Genomic DNA, 17481 nt, shown 5'->3' on the forward strand with positions numbered 1-17481 from the left:
CCAAATCATTAAAATTACAAGTTTTCGTGACTAAAAATAACAATTTTCGTGAAAAAAGTAATAATTTTGAAATATTACATTTCTTCATGTGAATAATTACTTATTATAAGACAATAATTACTTTTAATAAGCATAAAGACCACGGTTCCACGGTTCTAACCGTGGAACCTTCGGTTCACGGTTCCAAGGCGGTTCTGGCACGGTTCCATCCCGGTTCCCGGTTCCACGGTTTGGTTCCGGTTCGGAATCGGGAACCGGCGGTTTGAGAAATTCGAACCGTAACCGAACCGGCTGAGCACGGTTTCGGTTTCGGTTCGGAACTGTGATACCGGTTCCAGAACCGTCCCTGACGGTCCGATTTTTCGGTTCGGTTCCCGGTTCCGGTTTTTTTGGCCACCTCTACCTAAGAACATGATATTACTGAAATCCAACTATATATATATAATTTTATTATAAGATCGAGGTAGATTATTTATCGAATATTAGAATCATCCAATTTATAAGGTCTGGATGTTGAACATGATTAGTTAATTAATTAAAATTTTAAAATATTAGATTAAAGTAAATAGCGACTTTCCAAATACTAATTTATAGACGTGATAACCGTTCGGTATCCCTAATATTATTATGTTACATTTTCCTACCACATCTTGTATTTTATTATCAATAGGTGCGTATATTTATAATAAAAATAATATATTCGTTTGGCCATTTTAAAGAAGCAAACATAAATTTTGACCACCAATTTGAAAAACATAAAATTTGACTATTTTTTATGTTTTAGGACTATTTTACCTTTAATTAAGACGGATCAGTTTCGAATTTGCGCTCGGATTAAGTACACTTGACACTATTAGTGCCAAAAGTATGGATGTTAATCCAGCTCGAAACCCGTGGACTGGTTAATCCCGATTAACCCGTCAATCTGAGAGGGTTAGGGTTGAAAATTTTCAACCCGATAAAAATTACAATCCGACTAGCCCGTAACCGATTAATCCGACACCCGATAGGGTTGGCCCGACTAACTCGATGGGCTAGCCCGAAACCCGAAAACTTAACATAAAATATTTAGATATAAAATTAAAAAAATGACAAAATATAATAAAGTCCCATCATTTCACTTTTCTGTATTTTTAAGATGTTTTGATTCTATGAGTTCAAATTATTGTTGGATATTTTGTTGTTTTTTCTTTAACAAGTTGAACATTTTATTGTTACCAACTTATTTTATATGTTAATATTGATTTTTATTCTTCAATATCTTATATTTTTATTTTTCATGCTTGCTATATAATTTATATCTTTGATTTCTATGTATATTTTATACATTATACATTATACATTAGATCATTAAAAATAACAAAATACAAATGATTATTTTATTTTTACGCTTGTAACTGAACGTTTAGGGTTAGGATTGAAAATTTATAACCCGACAAAATCCTCAACCCGATTAGCCCGTACCCGATTAACCCAAAACCCGAAACTCGATAGGGCTGACCCAAAACCCGGTGGACTGGCTCGATTGACATCCCTAGCCAAAAGTACCAACAGAAAAAAAAAATCAAGTAAATTGATACACTTGATACTATTAGTGTCATGCACGAATGATACTAGTGACCATATTAGTGCCAATAATGTCATATACTTGTGCTGATACAATGTCTTATCTTATGGGGTATAAATGAGTGCAGTTATATGACCATTTTGAACACTTTGCCATAGGGTTTAGATTTTCCATTTAGTGTTTAGATTTCTCATTTATGGTTTACATTCTCCATTTAGGATTTAGATTCCTCATTTAGGGTTTAATCATCGAATAATATTTTTGGCACTAATATTATTATTTGTGCTAAAAGTATCAATTTACTTGTTTTTTTTTTTAATTTTTGTTGGTACTTATGACACTAATATTGTTATTTGTGCCAAAAGTAACAATTTACTTATTTTTTTTTCCTGTTGGTACTTTTGACACTAATAGTGTCAAATGTATCTAACTTGCACGTAAATTCGAACTCGATCCGCTCTAATTAAGGGCAAAACAGTTTTAAAATATAAAAGATAGTCAAAATTTAAATTTTTTTAAATGAGTAGACAAATATTGTATTTTACTGTTCAAAATGGCTATCTCAAAATAGGATAATATCGTCTGATAAATTTATATATATTACTATTTACTAATGACGTGCTTTTAAGCAGTGATCGATATTAAAACACGATTGATAACACGTGTACTTAACATGCGGTCATACACAATTTATAACGAAATGTGATGCGACCCCATTTCTAATTGCATATCATTCCAAACATTAAAAAAAAAAAAAAAAAAAAAAAAAAAAAAAAATCTAATCTAATAATGGAATAAGTTAACTAAATCGGAATTACCGTTTGCATATAATCAAATCGAGTTCAACCGAGCTAAATAGTATTGAGTCGAACTCCAAATTTTGTTCACCGAATACTTGGAGGCTCACGAGCTTAATCGAATTATACAAATTTTTTAATTTATATTTTATATTTAAAATATTAATTATTTTCTTTTAAAAATAAATTATTTCATTCAAAATAATAAGTAATTATTTTCTTATAATAAACAGAGTTAATTAGAGATTTCATATAATTATTATTATTTTAGTAGATAAATAAAAATTGTACATACTAATAATTCATATTTATCAAGCTGAATTACTTAATGAACTTATTCACGAGCAAAACACTATATATCAAGCTCAAGTTTGATTTATTTATCTATTGAACTTTACCAAACAAATTCGAATTGAATTTTTTTTCAAGCCAAGCTCTGAATAATTTGCGATCAATTTGATTTATTTATAGCCCTAATTACAAGTAAAAAATAATAAAGCTCAGACATATGCTAGTTTGATAGGTCAATTTTATTTTTTTTCATAAATATACTTAAACAAAGCTCTGGACTCAATACTTTGTTAAATTATATGTTGGGTTCATTAAATTATTATTTTAAAGTTAGGATTAATTTGTCCGACATCCAAAATCTAGTAAAAAGAATAATAATTTGTCATATAGTATTATATTGAGTAGTACGTAGAGACGATTGATGAAGGAAGAAAACAAAAGCAGGCGCAGGCGACTCAACACACACACACACACACACACACACACACACGGTTAGCAAAAATGGCGTCTCTGTCGATCATTAAAGGCGCCACCCATGGAGAGTACTACCACCAAACCTAAGATAGGATTTTCCCACCTCTCTCTCTCTTGCAAATGCGACTCTCAAACCACACATTTTAAAGAAGGGGAGTTGAGTTAGTTATATTGATGGTAACAATCAACCTATCCCATCTAATCTACCTATCTATATCTACTATATATATATTTATATCTATATATCTATACACAGTCTGTCATTGTTATTGCCCCCACTGCCACCATGACTTGTAAACTCATGGCTGTCTTAATTCCTACATCCATGGACCACACATGAAACACATTGTTCATTAAATGAGAATCCATCCATACACACATGCAACACATCCCATCTCTATTCAACAAATGCTACCTTACTACACAAATCCCTTCTCTCTAATTCAAGAAAAACTGATAGAAGTCAATACCCGAACCATACCCTAGCTTCCATCTAGAAACGGTGCGTTCTTGACTCCTATTTTCTCAAGTAAAAAAAAAATAATAAAAAAAAAAAAGAGTAAGTTGGTGTGAACTGTAATGACAGCAAAAAAAAGCAGCAGCAGCAGCAGTGAGTCAGGTCCAGTTATTGGTGATGGGTAAAATAAGGAGGCATCAATGAATCCCATGGCCACGATCTTTGAATCACAAGCTTACTCAGGTGGACGGTCGAGATTGATTAGGAGGTGGAGCAATTCATGGCCGCTTTGATCTGATGGACAGTGTTGCCTATGAGGTTATTCACCGTGTTGACGGTCTCCGGGCTGATCCTGGCCGTCGGCATGTTGCTGACTAGGATTTGGAAGACCACCGTGACGAGGGAGCCCGACGATGACCTGGCAGCCGCGTCCACGTTGGAGCTCGTGGACGCCCCATCCCCGGGGAAGTGGTCCGGGGTGGCGCTGCCATCGGGCGAGATGGTGAAACCCGACGGCAGCAGGGGGATGAAGGACGTATCATCACCGCTCATCGCGATGTTGATCGACGGTAGATCAACGGGGCAGTAGACTACGAGTGAGCCCGATGAGTCTATGCAGCTCTCTTGCAGTATCAACATGTTGTTTTGGCTTGTGTTTAAGGCCTGTTTCGTGGCAACATCATTTACAAACCTAGCTTATGTTGATCGAAAATCATTTCTTTAATGATAACTAACAACTCATGCACAAACACATAAAAAAAGAGATGACCGAATTGATTGCATTTATCAATTTGGTATGTTTTTTAGTTTTCACTTGAAAAAGGTGAGTCAATAATGTAGGCCTAATTAGCTTACCCTGAGCACAGAAATGCAGTTCCCAGGGTGAGAGCCGTTGGCAATGTGGGCAACTTCTTGAACTGGATTTTGATTTGAGAGCACATCCCACTACACAATTATAAAGAGATGAGATGGTTATTTAATGCAAGTTGAATACATACATGAATGAGTATATATTTAGAAGCTCAATATGATGAGTTGTTGGAGCTACCTGAGGGCGGGTCCTCTCGTCCCTGAAGAAGTTGAAGACGTTATGAGGGGAGACAGGGAGCCATATAGTGGCGGCGGCGCTCAGCACCATGCGGTTGGGCTGCCCGGGGTCTGCGCTCCGGTGGAGAGTTGCCCGGACCTCGAGCTCGTTCGACCCTAAGAGGCTCGTCAAGTGCTGCCCACTCCAAGGGTTGATGCTTGCACACAAGTTATTCACCATTCTCTGAGCAAGCTTCATCATGCTTCTTGTGCCCTCTGGTGATGGAATGCCTGCCAAAACACACACTTAATATACTACTCCATATTCCATCAGGATTCGGTGATGATTAGGAAATTTTAATATTAGAAGAACCTCCAATTCTTTCAGGGTTTGAATTCCCAGCCACCATCAAGCAAGCAATCCGTTCACACATCCTCTGCAGATTTGCTAGCCACCTTTCTGCTCCAAAGGCTAATCCACTGTGAATGAGGTCTCTGTAGAGCCTGTGGACTGCAGCTTTATCCTCAACTTCCCAATGCTCGATCCAAGTCACCTATCAGCAGTTGAAGAATCGTGATCAGAAGCCATATATATACACGGACAGCAATAGATGAAATCAGGCAAACCTTTGAGTAGCCATTAGGCATTTTCTGTATCAAGCATCCAGAAGGGAGCTTGTGAGCTTTACATGAAGACGAAGACGAAAACTGGGTGTCTTGATTGGGGATATCATACGAGACATCGACAATAGCCCATGATCCTGCTTCAATCTGCTGCACAAATCTTAGGAAATAGAGTTTCCTAGTTGGGACTAATGCTGAGAGCACCTGCAGCTCACCATACATCTGCCACAGCCCCATATTCTATTTAGAAAAATCAACATATATAATTAATAAACTAAATCTCGAATTAATGAATAAATACCAGTTGCAATGCGCCACTATGGCTCCCCAGCATCCCAGATGATATCACTTCAATAGTCCTTTCCCTTGACACAATTGCAGGAAACAATTCCATCCATTTACTCTGCCAATATTCCAACATACACAATTAAACCAAAACACCAATCAATATTCCTCCATCAACTCTCTTTATCTTAATCTCAACTTACAGAATCAACAAACATGTCAACCAAAGCCAAGTCATTCATGATCACAACACCCGAACTCCTCGAAGCTTCTGTCCTAACACTAGGATTCTTCAAGTGGCTATTAGGCCTCGGAAAAGCTCTCTCGTAGCTCTCGAGATTGAGCACCTCCCTGCCGTCGGATGCAGACTTGATCCACAGCATCTCATTGCCTTGCAACAGCCTGATCAGCTCATCCATGGCGCTGGCCGCGATATCCGCCATGAGGGACTTGTCGACGTCGGAGATGCTCATGGGGGGAAAGGCTAGGCTGGAGGGCGCCATCCCCAAGGAGCTCCCGGGCAGAAGATCGAGATCGAGAGAAGGGCAAGGCATCCCATGATGCCCACCAAAGCTTGCCATTGATAAATCTAATGAAGAGACGTGAATAGGCTGCACGGGCGGCAGCTGCGAAATCGGGCGGCCTATGTACTTAGCTGCAATGCTGGAAACTCTGTCCAGCTGTATGTATGAATAAACAAATTAAACAATTGTCAACGAAAATTAATCAAATGAAGAAGAAAGCGGATTAAGACCTCTTCTTTCAACTGTGCGTTTTCCATTCTGAGTTTCTGCTCGTCGAAGTAGGAATCCTCGGTGACCGGAGGGCCGCCGCAGGAGGGGCAGATGACGTTTCGGAGGGCTTCTCTCATGGCAATGTTTTCGCATCGGATTCTGTCGTTGTCTGCTCTTAGTGTGCAGTTGTCTGCTCTTTCATGTTGTGCCTGGGTTGTAATAATTCGAAAATTTGAGGAACTATATTTTATTTTAGAAAAAAGAAATTGTGGGAGAAGCGAACCTTCATTTGAGTCCTCCTATTTTGGAACCAAAATTTGATCTGCCGAGGATGGAGGCCTAATTCTCTGCTTAACTGATTCCTCGTCTTCTCATCTGGATGAGCACACTCTTTGAACATCCTTAAGAAACCCACAAAAACTTAGTATATTCAAAAAATTAAAAATACCCATTTGGAAAAATCTAATCTTTTTGATGTTGTGTCGTGGTGGTGCAAGTGCATGGTGGCTGAGCTTGCAGGAGTGGAGTTTGGGGAGAGAGAAGAAGAAATAACTCACGATTCAAGGCGCTGAATTTGGTGGGCGGTGTGTCGATGGTAGCGCTTCTTCCTCCTCTCGGAGGCGTCGTGGGGGTCGCCGCCGCTAGAGCCGCCGCCGCCGCTGAACTCCATGGCCGGCGTTGAGAATTAGTCCACCACACCTCGCCTGACCTAGAAGAGATGGAAGCAGCAGCGCTGCCGTACACAATAAATACTAGTATATTCAAGATCACCAGCTATTCCCATAATACAACTGTAGCAACAACCAATTTCCTTACTATAATAATAATCAAGGAACGCGAAAACCCACCAAGAAAAATTTATGGTATGATGATGGAAGAAAATAGAGGAAAGTACATATGGGTTATCATGTGAGAGATGAGAGAGAAAGGGAAAGGAAAAGAGAAGAATATCTGGGATTTGATATGGAAAATGATATGAAGTTTAGGGAGTGGATTTTGAGCATATGTGGAGTAATTGCAGCATCTGTCAAGGCACAAGCCATGTTTTCATTTTTGGAAGTGTAGCTAGAGTAACGCCACACAAGATATATACATACACATGTGTGTATCGGCAGGGGGGGTGGGTTAGGGGGGGTGGGGTTGGAAATGAAGAGAAATCTTGGAGGGTGGGAGAGGAAGGTGTGGAGTAATTAAGAGTGGGATTGGTGAGGGAGCCAAAGAAGAAGAAGAAGGAATTGAGAGATGGAAAGCCAACCCATAATAATAACTACTACTACTACTGCACTATACCTACGTACACGCACAACACACACTGCCTACACACTATCTTACACACTATCATATATATATGTGTGTGTGTGGTAGTGTTGTAACCGACGGATTTATGGTTTTCTGATCACACGGTGAGAGAAAAAAGGGTTGCAATAAAGAGGGAGTGGGGGTTGGGGGTGGATGGGATTCTTGTAATACCAATTCAAACACACACGTGTGTGTATGTATGTATAATCAGTTTTGTTGATTAATACATTAAATCTTGGTATATTAGACTATAGTAATAATTTTGTTACATTAGCTAAGCCTCGGGCACGACCTGACATTAGGGCAAATTTTTTTTAAATTATTATATTAAAGTTGTAGTATTTTTTATTTTTTATTTTAATATATATAAATATAATTTTGCCTCCTCATGTCTGAAATCCCAGCTATGTTCCTTACTATTTATGCAATACAAAATTATGAAGGACCGGCGCTGTTGACACATTTTACTTTTTTAACATTGAGAAGAAATTCATAGTAATTGTATCATGATTTTGTAACTATTTTCAAAGTTGCTTAACGCTTGCATGCACAGAACAAAATGCTAGTTCAAATTTTAAATTTGTTATTTGCTCTTTCGAAGAAAATAAATGGCGTGAAAAATAGTCTCTCTTTCATCTCTCTTGTTTTGATTTAGTTGGCTTTTGAAAATACACAGAAAAACATTAAGAGAGAGAAAGGACAAGCGTTAGTAGTTATTGGTGGATGGAAAATGATAACTCATGGCCAGATGTGTACAGTTTGGAGCTTTTATTTAGGTGATGGTAAACCCACCATTAACGGATATTAATGCCGGTGGCGCCGCCGCCTGCCGCCGGGACTCGCCGATATGCCCTTCATTTTTTTGCCCGAGTATTTAATTTTTCACACTTCTCAAGAATGAACGCAAAAAGAAAAACAAATGGTAAAAAAGTGAAAAATTAAAAGTTGTATTTCTTGGAAAAAAAGTCAAAGCTTGGGCCGGTTTTGGATGCAACTCTTCAACTCTCCGTACCTCTAATTCGATATTGGCGTTCAATGAAATAGTATTAATAGACTAAATATCACTTTAAACCTCAAACTATTTCGCACTATCAATTATATCTTGAATTATTGAATATAATTTTTTAAACTTTGAACTATAAATTTTGTATCAATTGTACCCTTTATCCGTTTTTCATTCTTTGAAATTTTTAATGGGTAATGCATATAATCACGTCGTTTTATATAATATAAGTTAAAAAAAGAATGATTCTAAATACATTGTGGTCTCCGGTGAGTCACGTCAAATTTTTGAAGCTAAAAAAATGAACTAATGGTACAATTGATATAAAATTAATAGTTCAAGGTTTAAAAAATTTATTTGCGATAGTTCAGGATATAATTGATAATGCGAAAATAGTTTGGGGCTTAAAGTGATATTTACCCATAATAATAATACTAATTAATAATTACATAAATGAAGCATTTTAAAATATATATGTATATATAAAAAGATGAAGAAATCCGTCTCAAAAAAAAAAGATGAAGAAATCATCTCATAGGTATAGAATTTATATGTTGCTTTAAAGCTATAGGTTTTTTAAAAAGTACGTACACAATAATTATAAAAAATAATCATTTGGATATTAAATTATTGTAAATTAATAGCTCTATGCGGATTTATTTTTCATTGTTTTTAAATGAAATTAAAGACAGGAATGCACTTTGATAATATGTTGGCTTCATAATGAACGTAATCTTCAAAGATACAATCATACTACAAATTAATTTGTTGATTTTGTAAGCTTTTAAACTTGCTAGGGTTTTAGTCATAATAACCATTTATACCATAGGCTATTTCATACATCCTTGTACATTTATAAGATGAAAAAGATGTTTTCTGTAGTATTATTACGCATGATTTTAATTCTTCAAAATATTTCAATTTTGTATTTCGTTATAGATATTTTGTATACGCTAAATGTGTGTTTTTAACATTATAATCATAAATATAATGTACGTTGATTTACAAATTGAAACGTGTCAAAATTAATTAAGTGGAGGATTTAAAGACATTTGTTGTATAATTTCACGCAGTTAAGTCGAGGCTTTGATTGCAAAATGGACTCAACAGTCTCAAGAGACCTTATTAATCATATAGTATTAAATTAAGAAATATAATACAGGATTTATATTTTTCTCCTCTTTTAAACTAGCTCCCTCTATCTATCAAACTACTGATATTAGTACAATTTTACTTTAGTATGCTCATTGCCATAGCAGTTTGCTCTTAATTAATTTAATTAATATTAACATGTTATTGTGAATTGAATGACATGCAATGTCTTTTTCTTAAAAAGAAAATTAATAGTTTGACAAATAAAGGCTGAAGATAAGAGCAGTAAGCCTAATGCTTGACTGTTGACATGCTAATATGACAGCATTAAAGAAGATGATTAATTACCAATTAATTTTTTCAATTGTCAGCAATTTGGCCGGCCCAATTCCTTTTTCTTTGAAAAATACTACAATCACATCGCGCCTTAATACAAATTGATATTTTGAGAGGTACACTAAATGAAATATGGTGTAATGTTATTGATGAAGATGCTATTGTGGGCTTTTTTTTTCATAGGGAGAATGATCGGAATAAAAACCAAAGCTTATTAGGGGCTCAAAGCGACTACATTTATGAATTATTTTTACTCATCGTTGCGAATATATATTCTTCAAAGGATGTGTTTACTTTGATGCGAAATGAAAGAAAAAATATATTTTCACTCATTTTTCACTATTTTCACATGTTTACTATTCTCTCTGTGCCACTTCAATAGGTTCGTTTTTCATTTTAGGTTGTCTCACTCCAATAGGCTCAGTCTTAATATGGAAATGTTTAGGGCTTTTTTAAGTAACAACAAGGGAGTACTATTTAGTCTTTTCATAAGGGAGTACTCTTAAAAGATTATTTTTTTATGAACCACACAACATTTAACTACTAAAAAGTGAGTTTCTTAATCTCCGTGCCGAAAAGAAATGAGCCTATTGACCAGGGACGGAGGGAGTATATGATAAAATAAATTTTTTGGGCAGGATGAAATATTTTCTCGGACAACTCTTTTTCACTCATTTTCTCTTCAATGTTGGATAATATAATCCTATAGTAGAGGTGTAAAACTATTTTTCAATATTTTTTTCATCTTTTCATCTGGAGTAAGCATATGATAAAAAAGGGGAAAAAAATTAATATTTTCTCATATTTTCTTATCCATCATTTTACAACCAAAGCAACGACGGATTCAGAATTTTTAAATTGGGGGTACGAGAACGTAAAAGATCCTTTAATGTTAAAAATAGTACATTTCAAACATAGTTAAAATATACGAAAGATAATTAGTTCGATTTTACCTATTTTGGTCTCATTAATTTAGTTAAGAATTTTTTTTATTAGTTAAATATACCTATATCACTTTAGCCACCATTTTAAAGTTAAGTTGGGCCCACCCAAAGCAATGTAGGGCTCGCCAGTATCAACCGACTTTTTTAATTTAAGTTGGTCCCAAAGCCCACGTAAAATACAAGAAACAATGGTCTCATTATTTTAGGGATACAAAATATAAGAAAAGTAATTTTTGATAAGTACATAGTAATATATAATATTACTAAAAAGAAAAAAAATAAAATTGGGGGTAACAGCCGTAACTCCACACCTAAGTGGAAATGTCGATAAGTACGTGGCTGCAAAAATTTATAATAACACAATTTTGTGTACACAAAAATTAGGAAGAATGTGTTAACAGTGTGAAATGATAGAAACCACTTGTACAATGAGTAATTGAGTATAAAGTGAGTAGAGATTACATTCTAATTTTTAAAAAATGTTATTATAAATGACATAAACTAAAAAGTAAATTGTATCGTTATAAGTGAACGGGGAAAATAAATGATAGAGTGTATTGTGAGTGAAATAAAAAAATTATTTGTATTATGAATGAATTGTATGAGTAGAGTGGAGAAATAATAATGGGTCATATTGTTAAAATTTTAAATAAATATTGAAAGTAAAGATAAATAAGAAATTAGTGACGATCTTATGTTTAAAAATGAATTACACATACTTTTGTGGGACGGGTAAAAATTGAGAGCGAGCATAAAATTATGAAACGAATGGAATATAAGAATGCATTTAATGACGTAATAAAAAAAATAAAATTTAAATTTAATTAGAATTGGCACACGGCCGACTAACAATAGATACAAAATAAGGAAAGGAGGCGGAGATTTGAGGCCTTCCGCGTATACAAAATTTGAGATTCGAAAATGTATATAGTCACCATATTTAATTATACAATATCTATTATATAATAGGATTAAGCCTTAACCTATGTGGCATATTTAAAATCTCACCATTTCAAAATTTACCATATATAATCTTCATCATTTATTAATTAATTAACTATTACATTCTATATAAAGATTCATTAATCATAATAAATATAATTAATAATATATATATATAATATCAACATTACATATAATCTAAATTAATAAATTTTATTATTTATTTTTTCTAGATAAAAATTAGATTTACATGTCTGATAAGAAAAAAATTATAATCTATATACGATAAATTATTTTAATTCAATGTTAGTGCTTAGATGTATATTTGTTATTAATTTTATATTTCTCAATAGCGTACATATTATATGTATATGTTGCAATATATTATATTGTATAGGGGGCGGTTATTCAATAAACCATCCTTATTTTAAGAATTACGAACCAGCAAAAATGCATGAATTTTATGTATAACACGCATGAATAAACTGTATAAAGGCATGAATTGCGAAAAATAATTTTTTGCTACCTTTGGGATTCGAACTCAAGACCACGAATTTATCCAACAAGGTGATGAATCAACCGTAGATCTTGATGATCTAAGGGCTGAAAATGGTTCCTAATTTATATTTTAAGAAGCGTTCTTATTTTAGCCTTCCCCATATTGTATATATATATATATATATATATATATATATATATATAATATTTATATTCTTAATTTTTAATAAAATTAATTTTGAATTAAGTTTGAATTGAGACATGCACGTATATGTAAATTATAAACGGGTCCGGTCATTGATTTACATGTTTGCATAATAAGGCACAAATTCTATAAACTGATTACTTTAAAACAAAATCTTATTATATGTCTATCAAAATAATTAAAATTTTATTTTTATTTTTTTAAAAATAAATCCATACATTTTATTTATATAGGGAAGAAAAATATATTTTTCATTTCTGCAAACTTTATTTGCTTTTGTTCGTCCATTACTGCAACAACAACAACAACAACAACAACAACAACAATAATAATAATACTAATACTAATAATAATAATAATAATAATAATAATAATAATAATAATAATAATAATAATAATAATAATAATAATAATAATAATAATAATAATAATAATAATAATAATAATATCTATTCTATAATACGATTAGGCCTTAGCCTACGTGGCAGGCCTCAAATTCTTTCTTTTCAATCTCAATCTGCAACGTGGCATTTGAGAATCCAATTTATATATTCTCATTCTCACTTTTAAAACAAAAGTCAGGCCTCCCTCTTCCTCACGCCTCCATTTTCCTCACCCCATCGCCGCCGTCCCTAAATCAGGTCGGTGTTGTCTCCCCCTTCACTGTCTCTCTCTTCTCTCAATCCTTTTCTCTATCTAAAGTCGATTACACACTCAAATTGAGCCCTAATTCCCCCCTTAAACTGCCCGCCTCTCTCTCCCTCTAAATTCAGGTGTCGCCGCCGTCCTAAGGGCGGCGTTGCTCCGCCTCATCTCTGACTCCCTCTTCCATTCCTTAATTAGTTCGATTCTGTTTCCACTTCTTAAACCAATGAGAATTCTCCATTCGAAGCAATTAATACAAGAGCCCTAAGATTTCTTTTTCCAATAACCCGTTGTCGTTCCTTCTTCTAAACTCCGGTGAAATAGTCGCCGCTGAGCTTGCGGTTCGTCCGCTACCGAGCCACCGCTGAGTTGAGCTGCCAGAGCAGAGCTACCAGTGCAGAGATGCCAGAGCCAGAGCTAGCCAGAGCAGAGATGCCAGAGCCAGAGCTAACCAGAGCATAGATGCCAGAGCAAAGCTTCCAGAGCAGAGTTGCCAGAGCAGAGCTTCCAGAGCAAAGCTGCCAGAGCCAGAGCTAACCAGAGCAGAGCTTCCAGAGGGCCAGAGGGCCAGAGCCAAGTTTCCAGAGCAGAGCTGCCAGAGCAGAGATGCCAGAGCTAAGTCATTAAAGTCAGAGCCAGAGCCAAGTCGCCAGATCCAGAGTCAGAGCTAAGCTATTGGAGCCAGAGCGCGGAGCCACACGCCAGAGACAATTCACCAGAAGGCGGAGCTATTTAGCAAAGCGGAGCCAAAGAGTAAAAGTCTGCCCCAAGGAAGGAAATCCAGAGCTACTAGACAGAGCGGGATGATGAGGACAGAATCCAGCTCTGTAATTAGGGGACAACGACCTGACAAGTTATAATCTAATAATAGCCTTAATTAGTTTAATGGCGAGCATGCAGAATAGATGACCAAACGAATTTACTACTTTACCCCGACTGTAATGCCTATAAATACCTACGATGATGAAATAAAGCACACGCTCTCTCTTTTACTGCTTTAAGATCTCTTCTCTTTCCTTTCTCTCTAGAGTTTGAACTAATAAATTTACATATATAAATAAAATATCTAAATTGTTGGAGTTATGTTTGTTAGATAGTTGACAATTGGAGTCATGGTTGAATATAATTTCATATTTGATGATGCTCTCTCAAACTCTAGATGAGATGATGCTCTTTCAAGTTTTAGACGAGATGATTCTCTTTCAAGTTTCAGACAAGATAATGCTCAGAAGTTAGAGATGATCTGTCAAGTTTGCGACGAGATGATGCCCACAACTTGGTTGGTCTTAAAACTCCAAATGATACGATGATCGATAAATCAGTTATGGTCTTTTAAATATCATGTGAGATTATTTTCATAATTAGTTATGCTTTTAGAAGTTCGGAATTATATGATACTCACAATTCAATTATGAATTTTCAAACTCTATATAAAATTATGGTCAAAAGGCAAAAAAAAAAATTGAACAAAATTAATAAATCTTGTAATAACAAATGCAACAAATCAATCCGCCATCTGGGGATGGCAATGGGCCGGATCTGGACCGGATCCTGCTTGGTCCAGATCCAGATCCATATTTTTTTACTTAGACCCAGATCCGGTCCAGATCCATTGGATCCAAAAAAATGGGATCCAGACCCAGATCCATAAGATCCACAGGATCTCGGGTCCAGACTCGGATCCATATTATTATTTTTTAAAATAAATTCTAAACTAATTAAACATTAAAATAAAAATCATAACAATTGTCTAAAGTTTCAACAATCATTCAAGAACACAAAATACACCATAATCCATTTAAAACTAAACAATCCAAAATAAATAAGAACACCATAATCCATTTAAAACTAAACAAGAACATGCATAAAATCTGATATAAATACAACATCTGATAAACCAATGTATAAACACAACATCATGCAAAAATCTGTATAAACACAACAACATGTGAATTTACAACTAATTTCTGTAATAAACTAATTACAACAATATGTGTAATAATCTGTGGAGCAACAACATGTGAATTTACAACTAATTTTCTGCAAAAATCTGTATAAACACAACATCTTGCAAAAATCTGTAATAAACTAATTTCTTCATCATGCAAAAATCGAAATTGAATAAATATATATAGAATGCAAGAAGGTAGAAATCAGTCACATTCTTCCCCAAGTTGAGCAGCGGCCGGAGAGGAGCGGCGGGTGGGGATGAGCAGCGGCCGGAGATGAGGGGTGGTCGGCGTGAAAGGAGCGGCGGGTGGGGGAGGGGCCTGCCGATTTTGAGTGAGAACCTCCTCTGCAGCGCCTCCTCTGTCCGAGACCACCGATTTCGGGTGGACAGAGACTGGAGGTGGACAAAGACGGAGATGGAGCGGCGATTGGCGTTGGCGCGCTGCCTTGCGTCTGGACTTGAGGGGATTTTGGGTGGGGGAGGCTAGAGGGGCCGAGGTAGGTGGTGGACGGCCGGAAGTTAGGTGAGCAGCGCGGGTGGGGGTAGATGAGCGGCTGGTGGTGCGGCGCAGGTGGGATTGGGAAGAACTAGGGTTTTGATTTTTGAAATCTGAAATTGAATTGTAAAGTAGGAGTTTATGTTTTAGGGTTAGATAAAAATAAAAAATAAAAAATATTACTATATATTTAATATAACCGGGTCCAGAACCGAATTTGGACCGGATCTGGGTTTTACATCAACTACTCCACATCCGGATCCGATTTTTTCGAGAGTGGTCCAGATCCGGTCCAGATCCATATGGTCCAAATTTTGCAAGGTCCAAATCCAGAAAAAAGGGTCTGGATCCGCGGATCTGGACCGGGTCTCGGATCCATTGCCATACGCGTTAACTTTTTATAAAATTTCATATGAAAACTAATGGGTATTTTTATGATCTCAACAAAATTAATAATTTAATTGCTAAAAGTTGTTGAGATTAATATAATTTAAAATGTATTACTAATTTAATTTAATTAATTATATAAATAATTTACATAAAAAATTATTTTATATAATTATCATAAGAATAACATAAAATATATAAATTACAGAAAATATGTACCCGTCGAATTTCGACGGGTAATACACTAGTATATTATTATTTGTTGTGGAAGGAAAGCTGATGAAGATGGAGATATGTTAGTTAGTTGCCACATCAGTAATCGGTTATCAACAACTTCACCAAGTTGAAGAAACAATATACATGAGGGATTTGTTAAGCCAGCAGAGGTTTGGTTTTTGACATCCAACTTGACAACCTTGAAAACAAACAGTAAGGCAAGGCTGCATTCCACATAAAATCACTACACTTGAGCAAATAACACCACGCCACCGTAAACCTAGGAACGAATAACTCTACCAATCCATCGGAAAACCCGATGATATTTCTTCAACCAGACTTTCCTGAAGCCGATATCATGCGTAGCTCAGTAAGGGCATCGGTGCACGCATGAATAGCTCTCTCTGGCATGTTGCTAATTCGAATGCCATCATTTAGCCACCAGATAATTCATGTGTGTGTCACTCTTCCAAGACATAAATTAGTTATCGGTAGATCAGCACCGAGATTAATGGAGGTCAGGTATGTAGTACTTCCAAAGTAGTAGATGAAGCCATGCACTTCTGCTAGGGGGGACAAATGAGAATTTCACTAGAGAGATTCTAAGCCTCCACACCTCTCAGCAATTTCATTTACGAAACTGCGTAATTTGCTCTACTTCTGACGATATCGATATCGATTGAGAGATAGGTAAGGTACCGACAGCAACAGACCTCTGTTATTAGTCAAGTCATGGAGCACTTTCGCTTCTCAGCATTGCTGCTCTTCAACATCCAACTCAACCAAAACTCCAAGTCTGCTGCTAAATTGAGGCCATAAGTCCATCAGATACAAGTCAAAGTAAAACCACTAAATCCTTGATAAGAGGTAATACTAGTACTAGGATTCACCATTTTTCTCTATCATCTCCAAGTTTCTCTATCAACATCCCCTTCATTCACTAGCTGCAATTTCAGAGTTTTGTGTAGGAAAAGATCAACATATGTCAAGCTATATGCATCCGCGGACTTTTATGGACAGATGCTCCAAATAGAGAAGCTTCTGAAGCATTCTTCCCTGCCAATTCCAGGACAAGATTCCTTAAATTAGGGCACTTCTCCCCAATTGATGGAAGAACGTGATACGACAGTGAAGGGCACTTATGCAAATGGAACACTCATATACTTTCAGGCAATCGATACTCACACTCTTAACCGCTCCCAGTCTGGGCCA

General features: G+C 35.7%; 1 protein-coding gene across 3 annotated transcripts; it reads right to left on the reverse strand.

Annotated features, from left to right (window-relative positions):
• Positions 1-3451: 3451 nt before the first annotated feature.
• LOC131019586 (homeobox-leucine zipper protein HDG11-like) lies at positions 3452-7383 on the reverse strand. 3 transcript variants are annotated; one of them, XM_057948162.1, is made up of 11 exons: positions 7104-7383; positions 6813-6964; positions 6539-6656; positions 6276-6464; positions 5725-6201; positions 5538-5639; positions 5240-5458; positions 4986-5166; positions 4635-4903; positions 4442-4531; positions 3452-4249 (listed from the first exon to the last, which is right to left on the reverse strand). In XM_057948162.1, exons 2-11 carry the CDS (start codon positions 6923-6925, stop codon positions 3848-3850), a joined length of 2160 nt encoding a protein of 719 aa, XP_057804145.1. In that variant the 5' UTR covers positions 6926-6964; positions 7104-7383; the 3' UTR covers positions 3452-3847. The 3 variants fall into 3 exon arrangements, with proteins under 3 accessions (XP_057804145.1, XP_057804143.1, XP_057804144.1); XM_057948160.1 differs by having other exon boundaries at positions 6813-6988; XM_057948161.1 differs by having other exon boundaries at positions 6813-7007.
• Between the last annotated feature and the right edge of the window lie 10098 nt (positions 7384-17481).

This window comes from Salvia miltiorrhiza, chromosome 4 (genome assembly GCF_028751815.1).
Source record: "Salvia miltiorrhiza cultivar Shanhuang (shh) chromosome 4, IMPLAD_Smil_shh, whole genome shotgun sequence".
Classification (NCBI taxonomy): Eukaryota; Viridiplantae; Streptophyta; class Magnoliopsida; order Lamiales; family Lamiaceae; genus Salvia; species Salvia miltiorrhiza.

Bases quoted from the DNA above. Each gene is read 5' to 3' on its own strand.
- LOC131019586 (XM_057948162.1), bottom strand. From the start codon at position 6,925: ATGGAGTTCAGCGGCGGCGGCGGCTCTAGCGGCGGCGACCCCCACGAC. The intron at 4,532-4,634 runs GTAGCTCCAACA...ATAATTGTGTAG, and splicing joins ACGAGAGGACCCGCCCTCAG to TGGGATGTGCTCTCAAATCA. The intron at 4,250-4,441 runs GTAAGCTAATTA...GCCACGAAACAG, and splicing joins ACTGCATTTCTGTGCTCAGG to GCCTTAAACACAAGCCAAAA.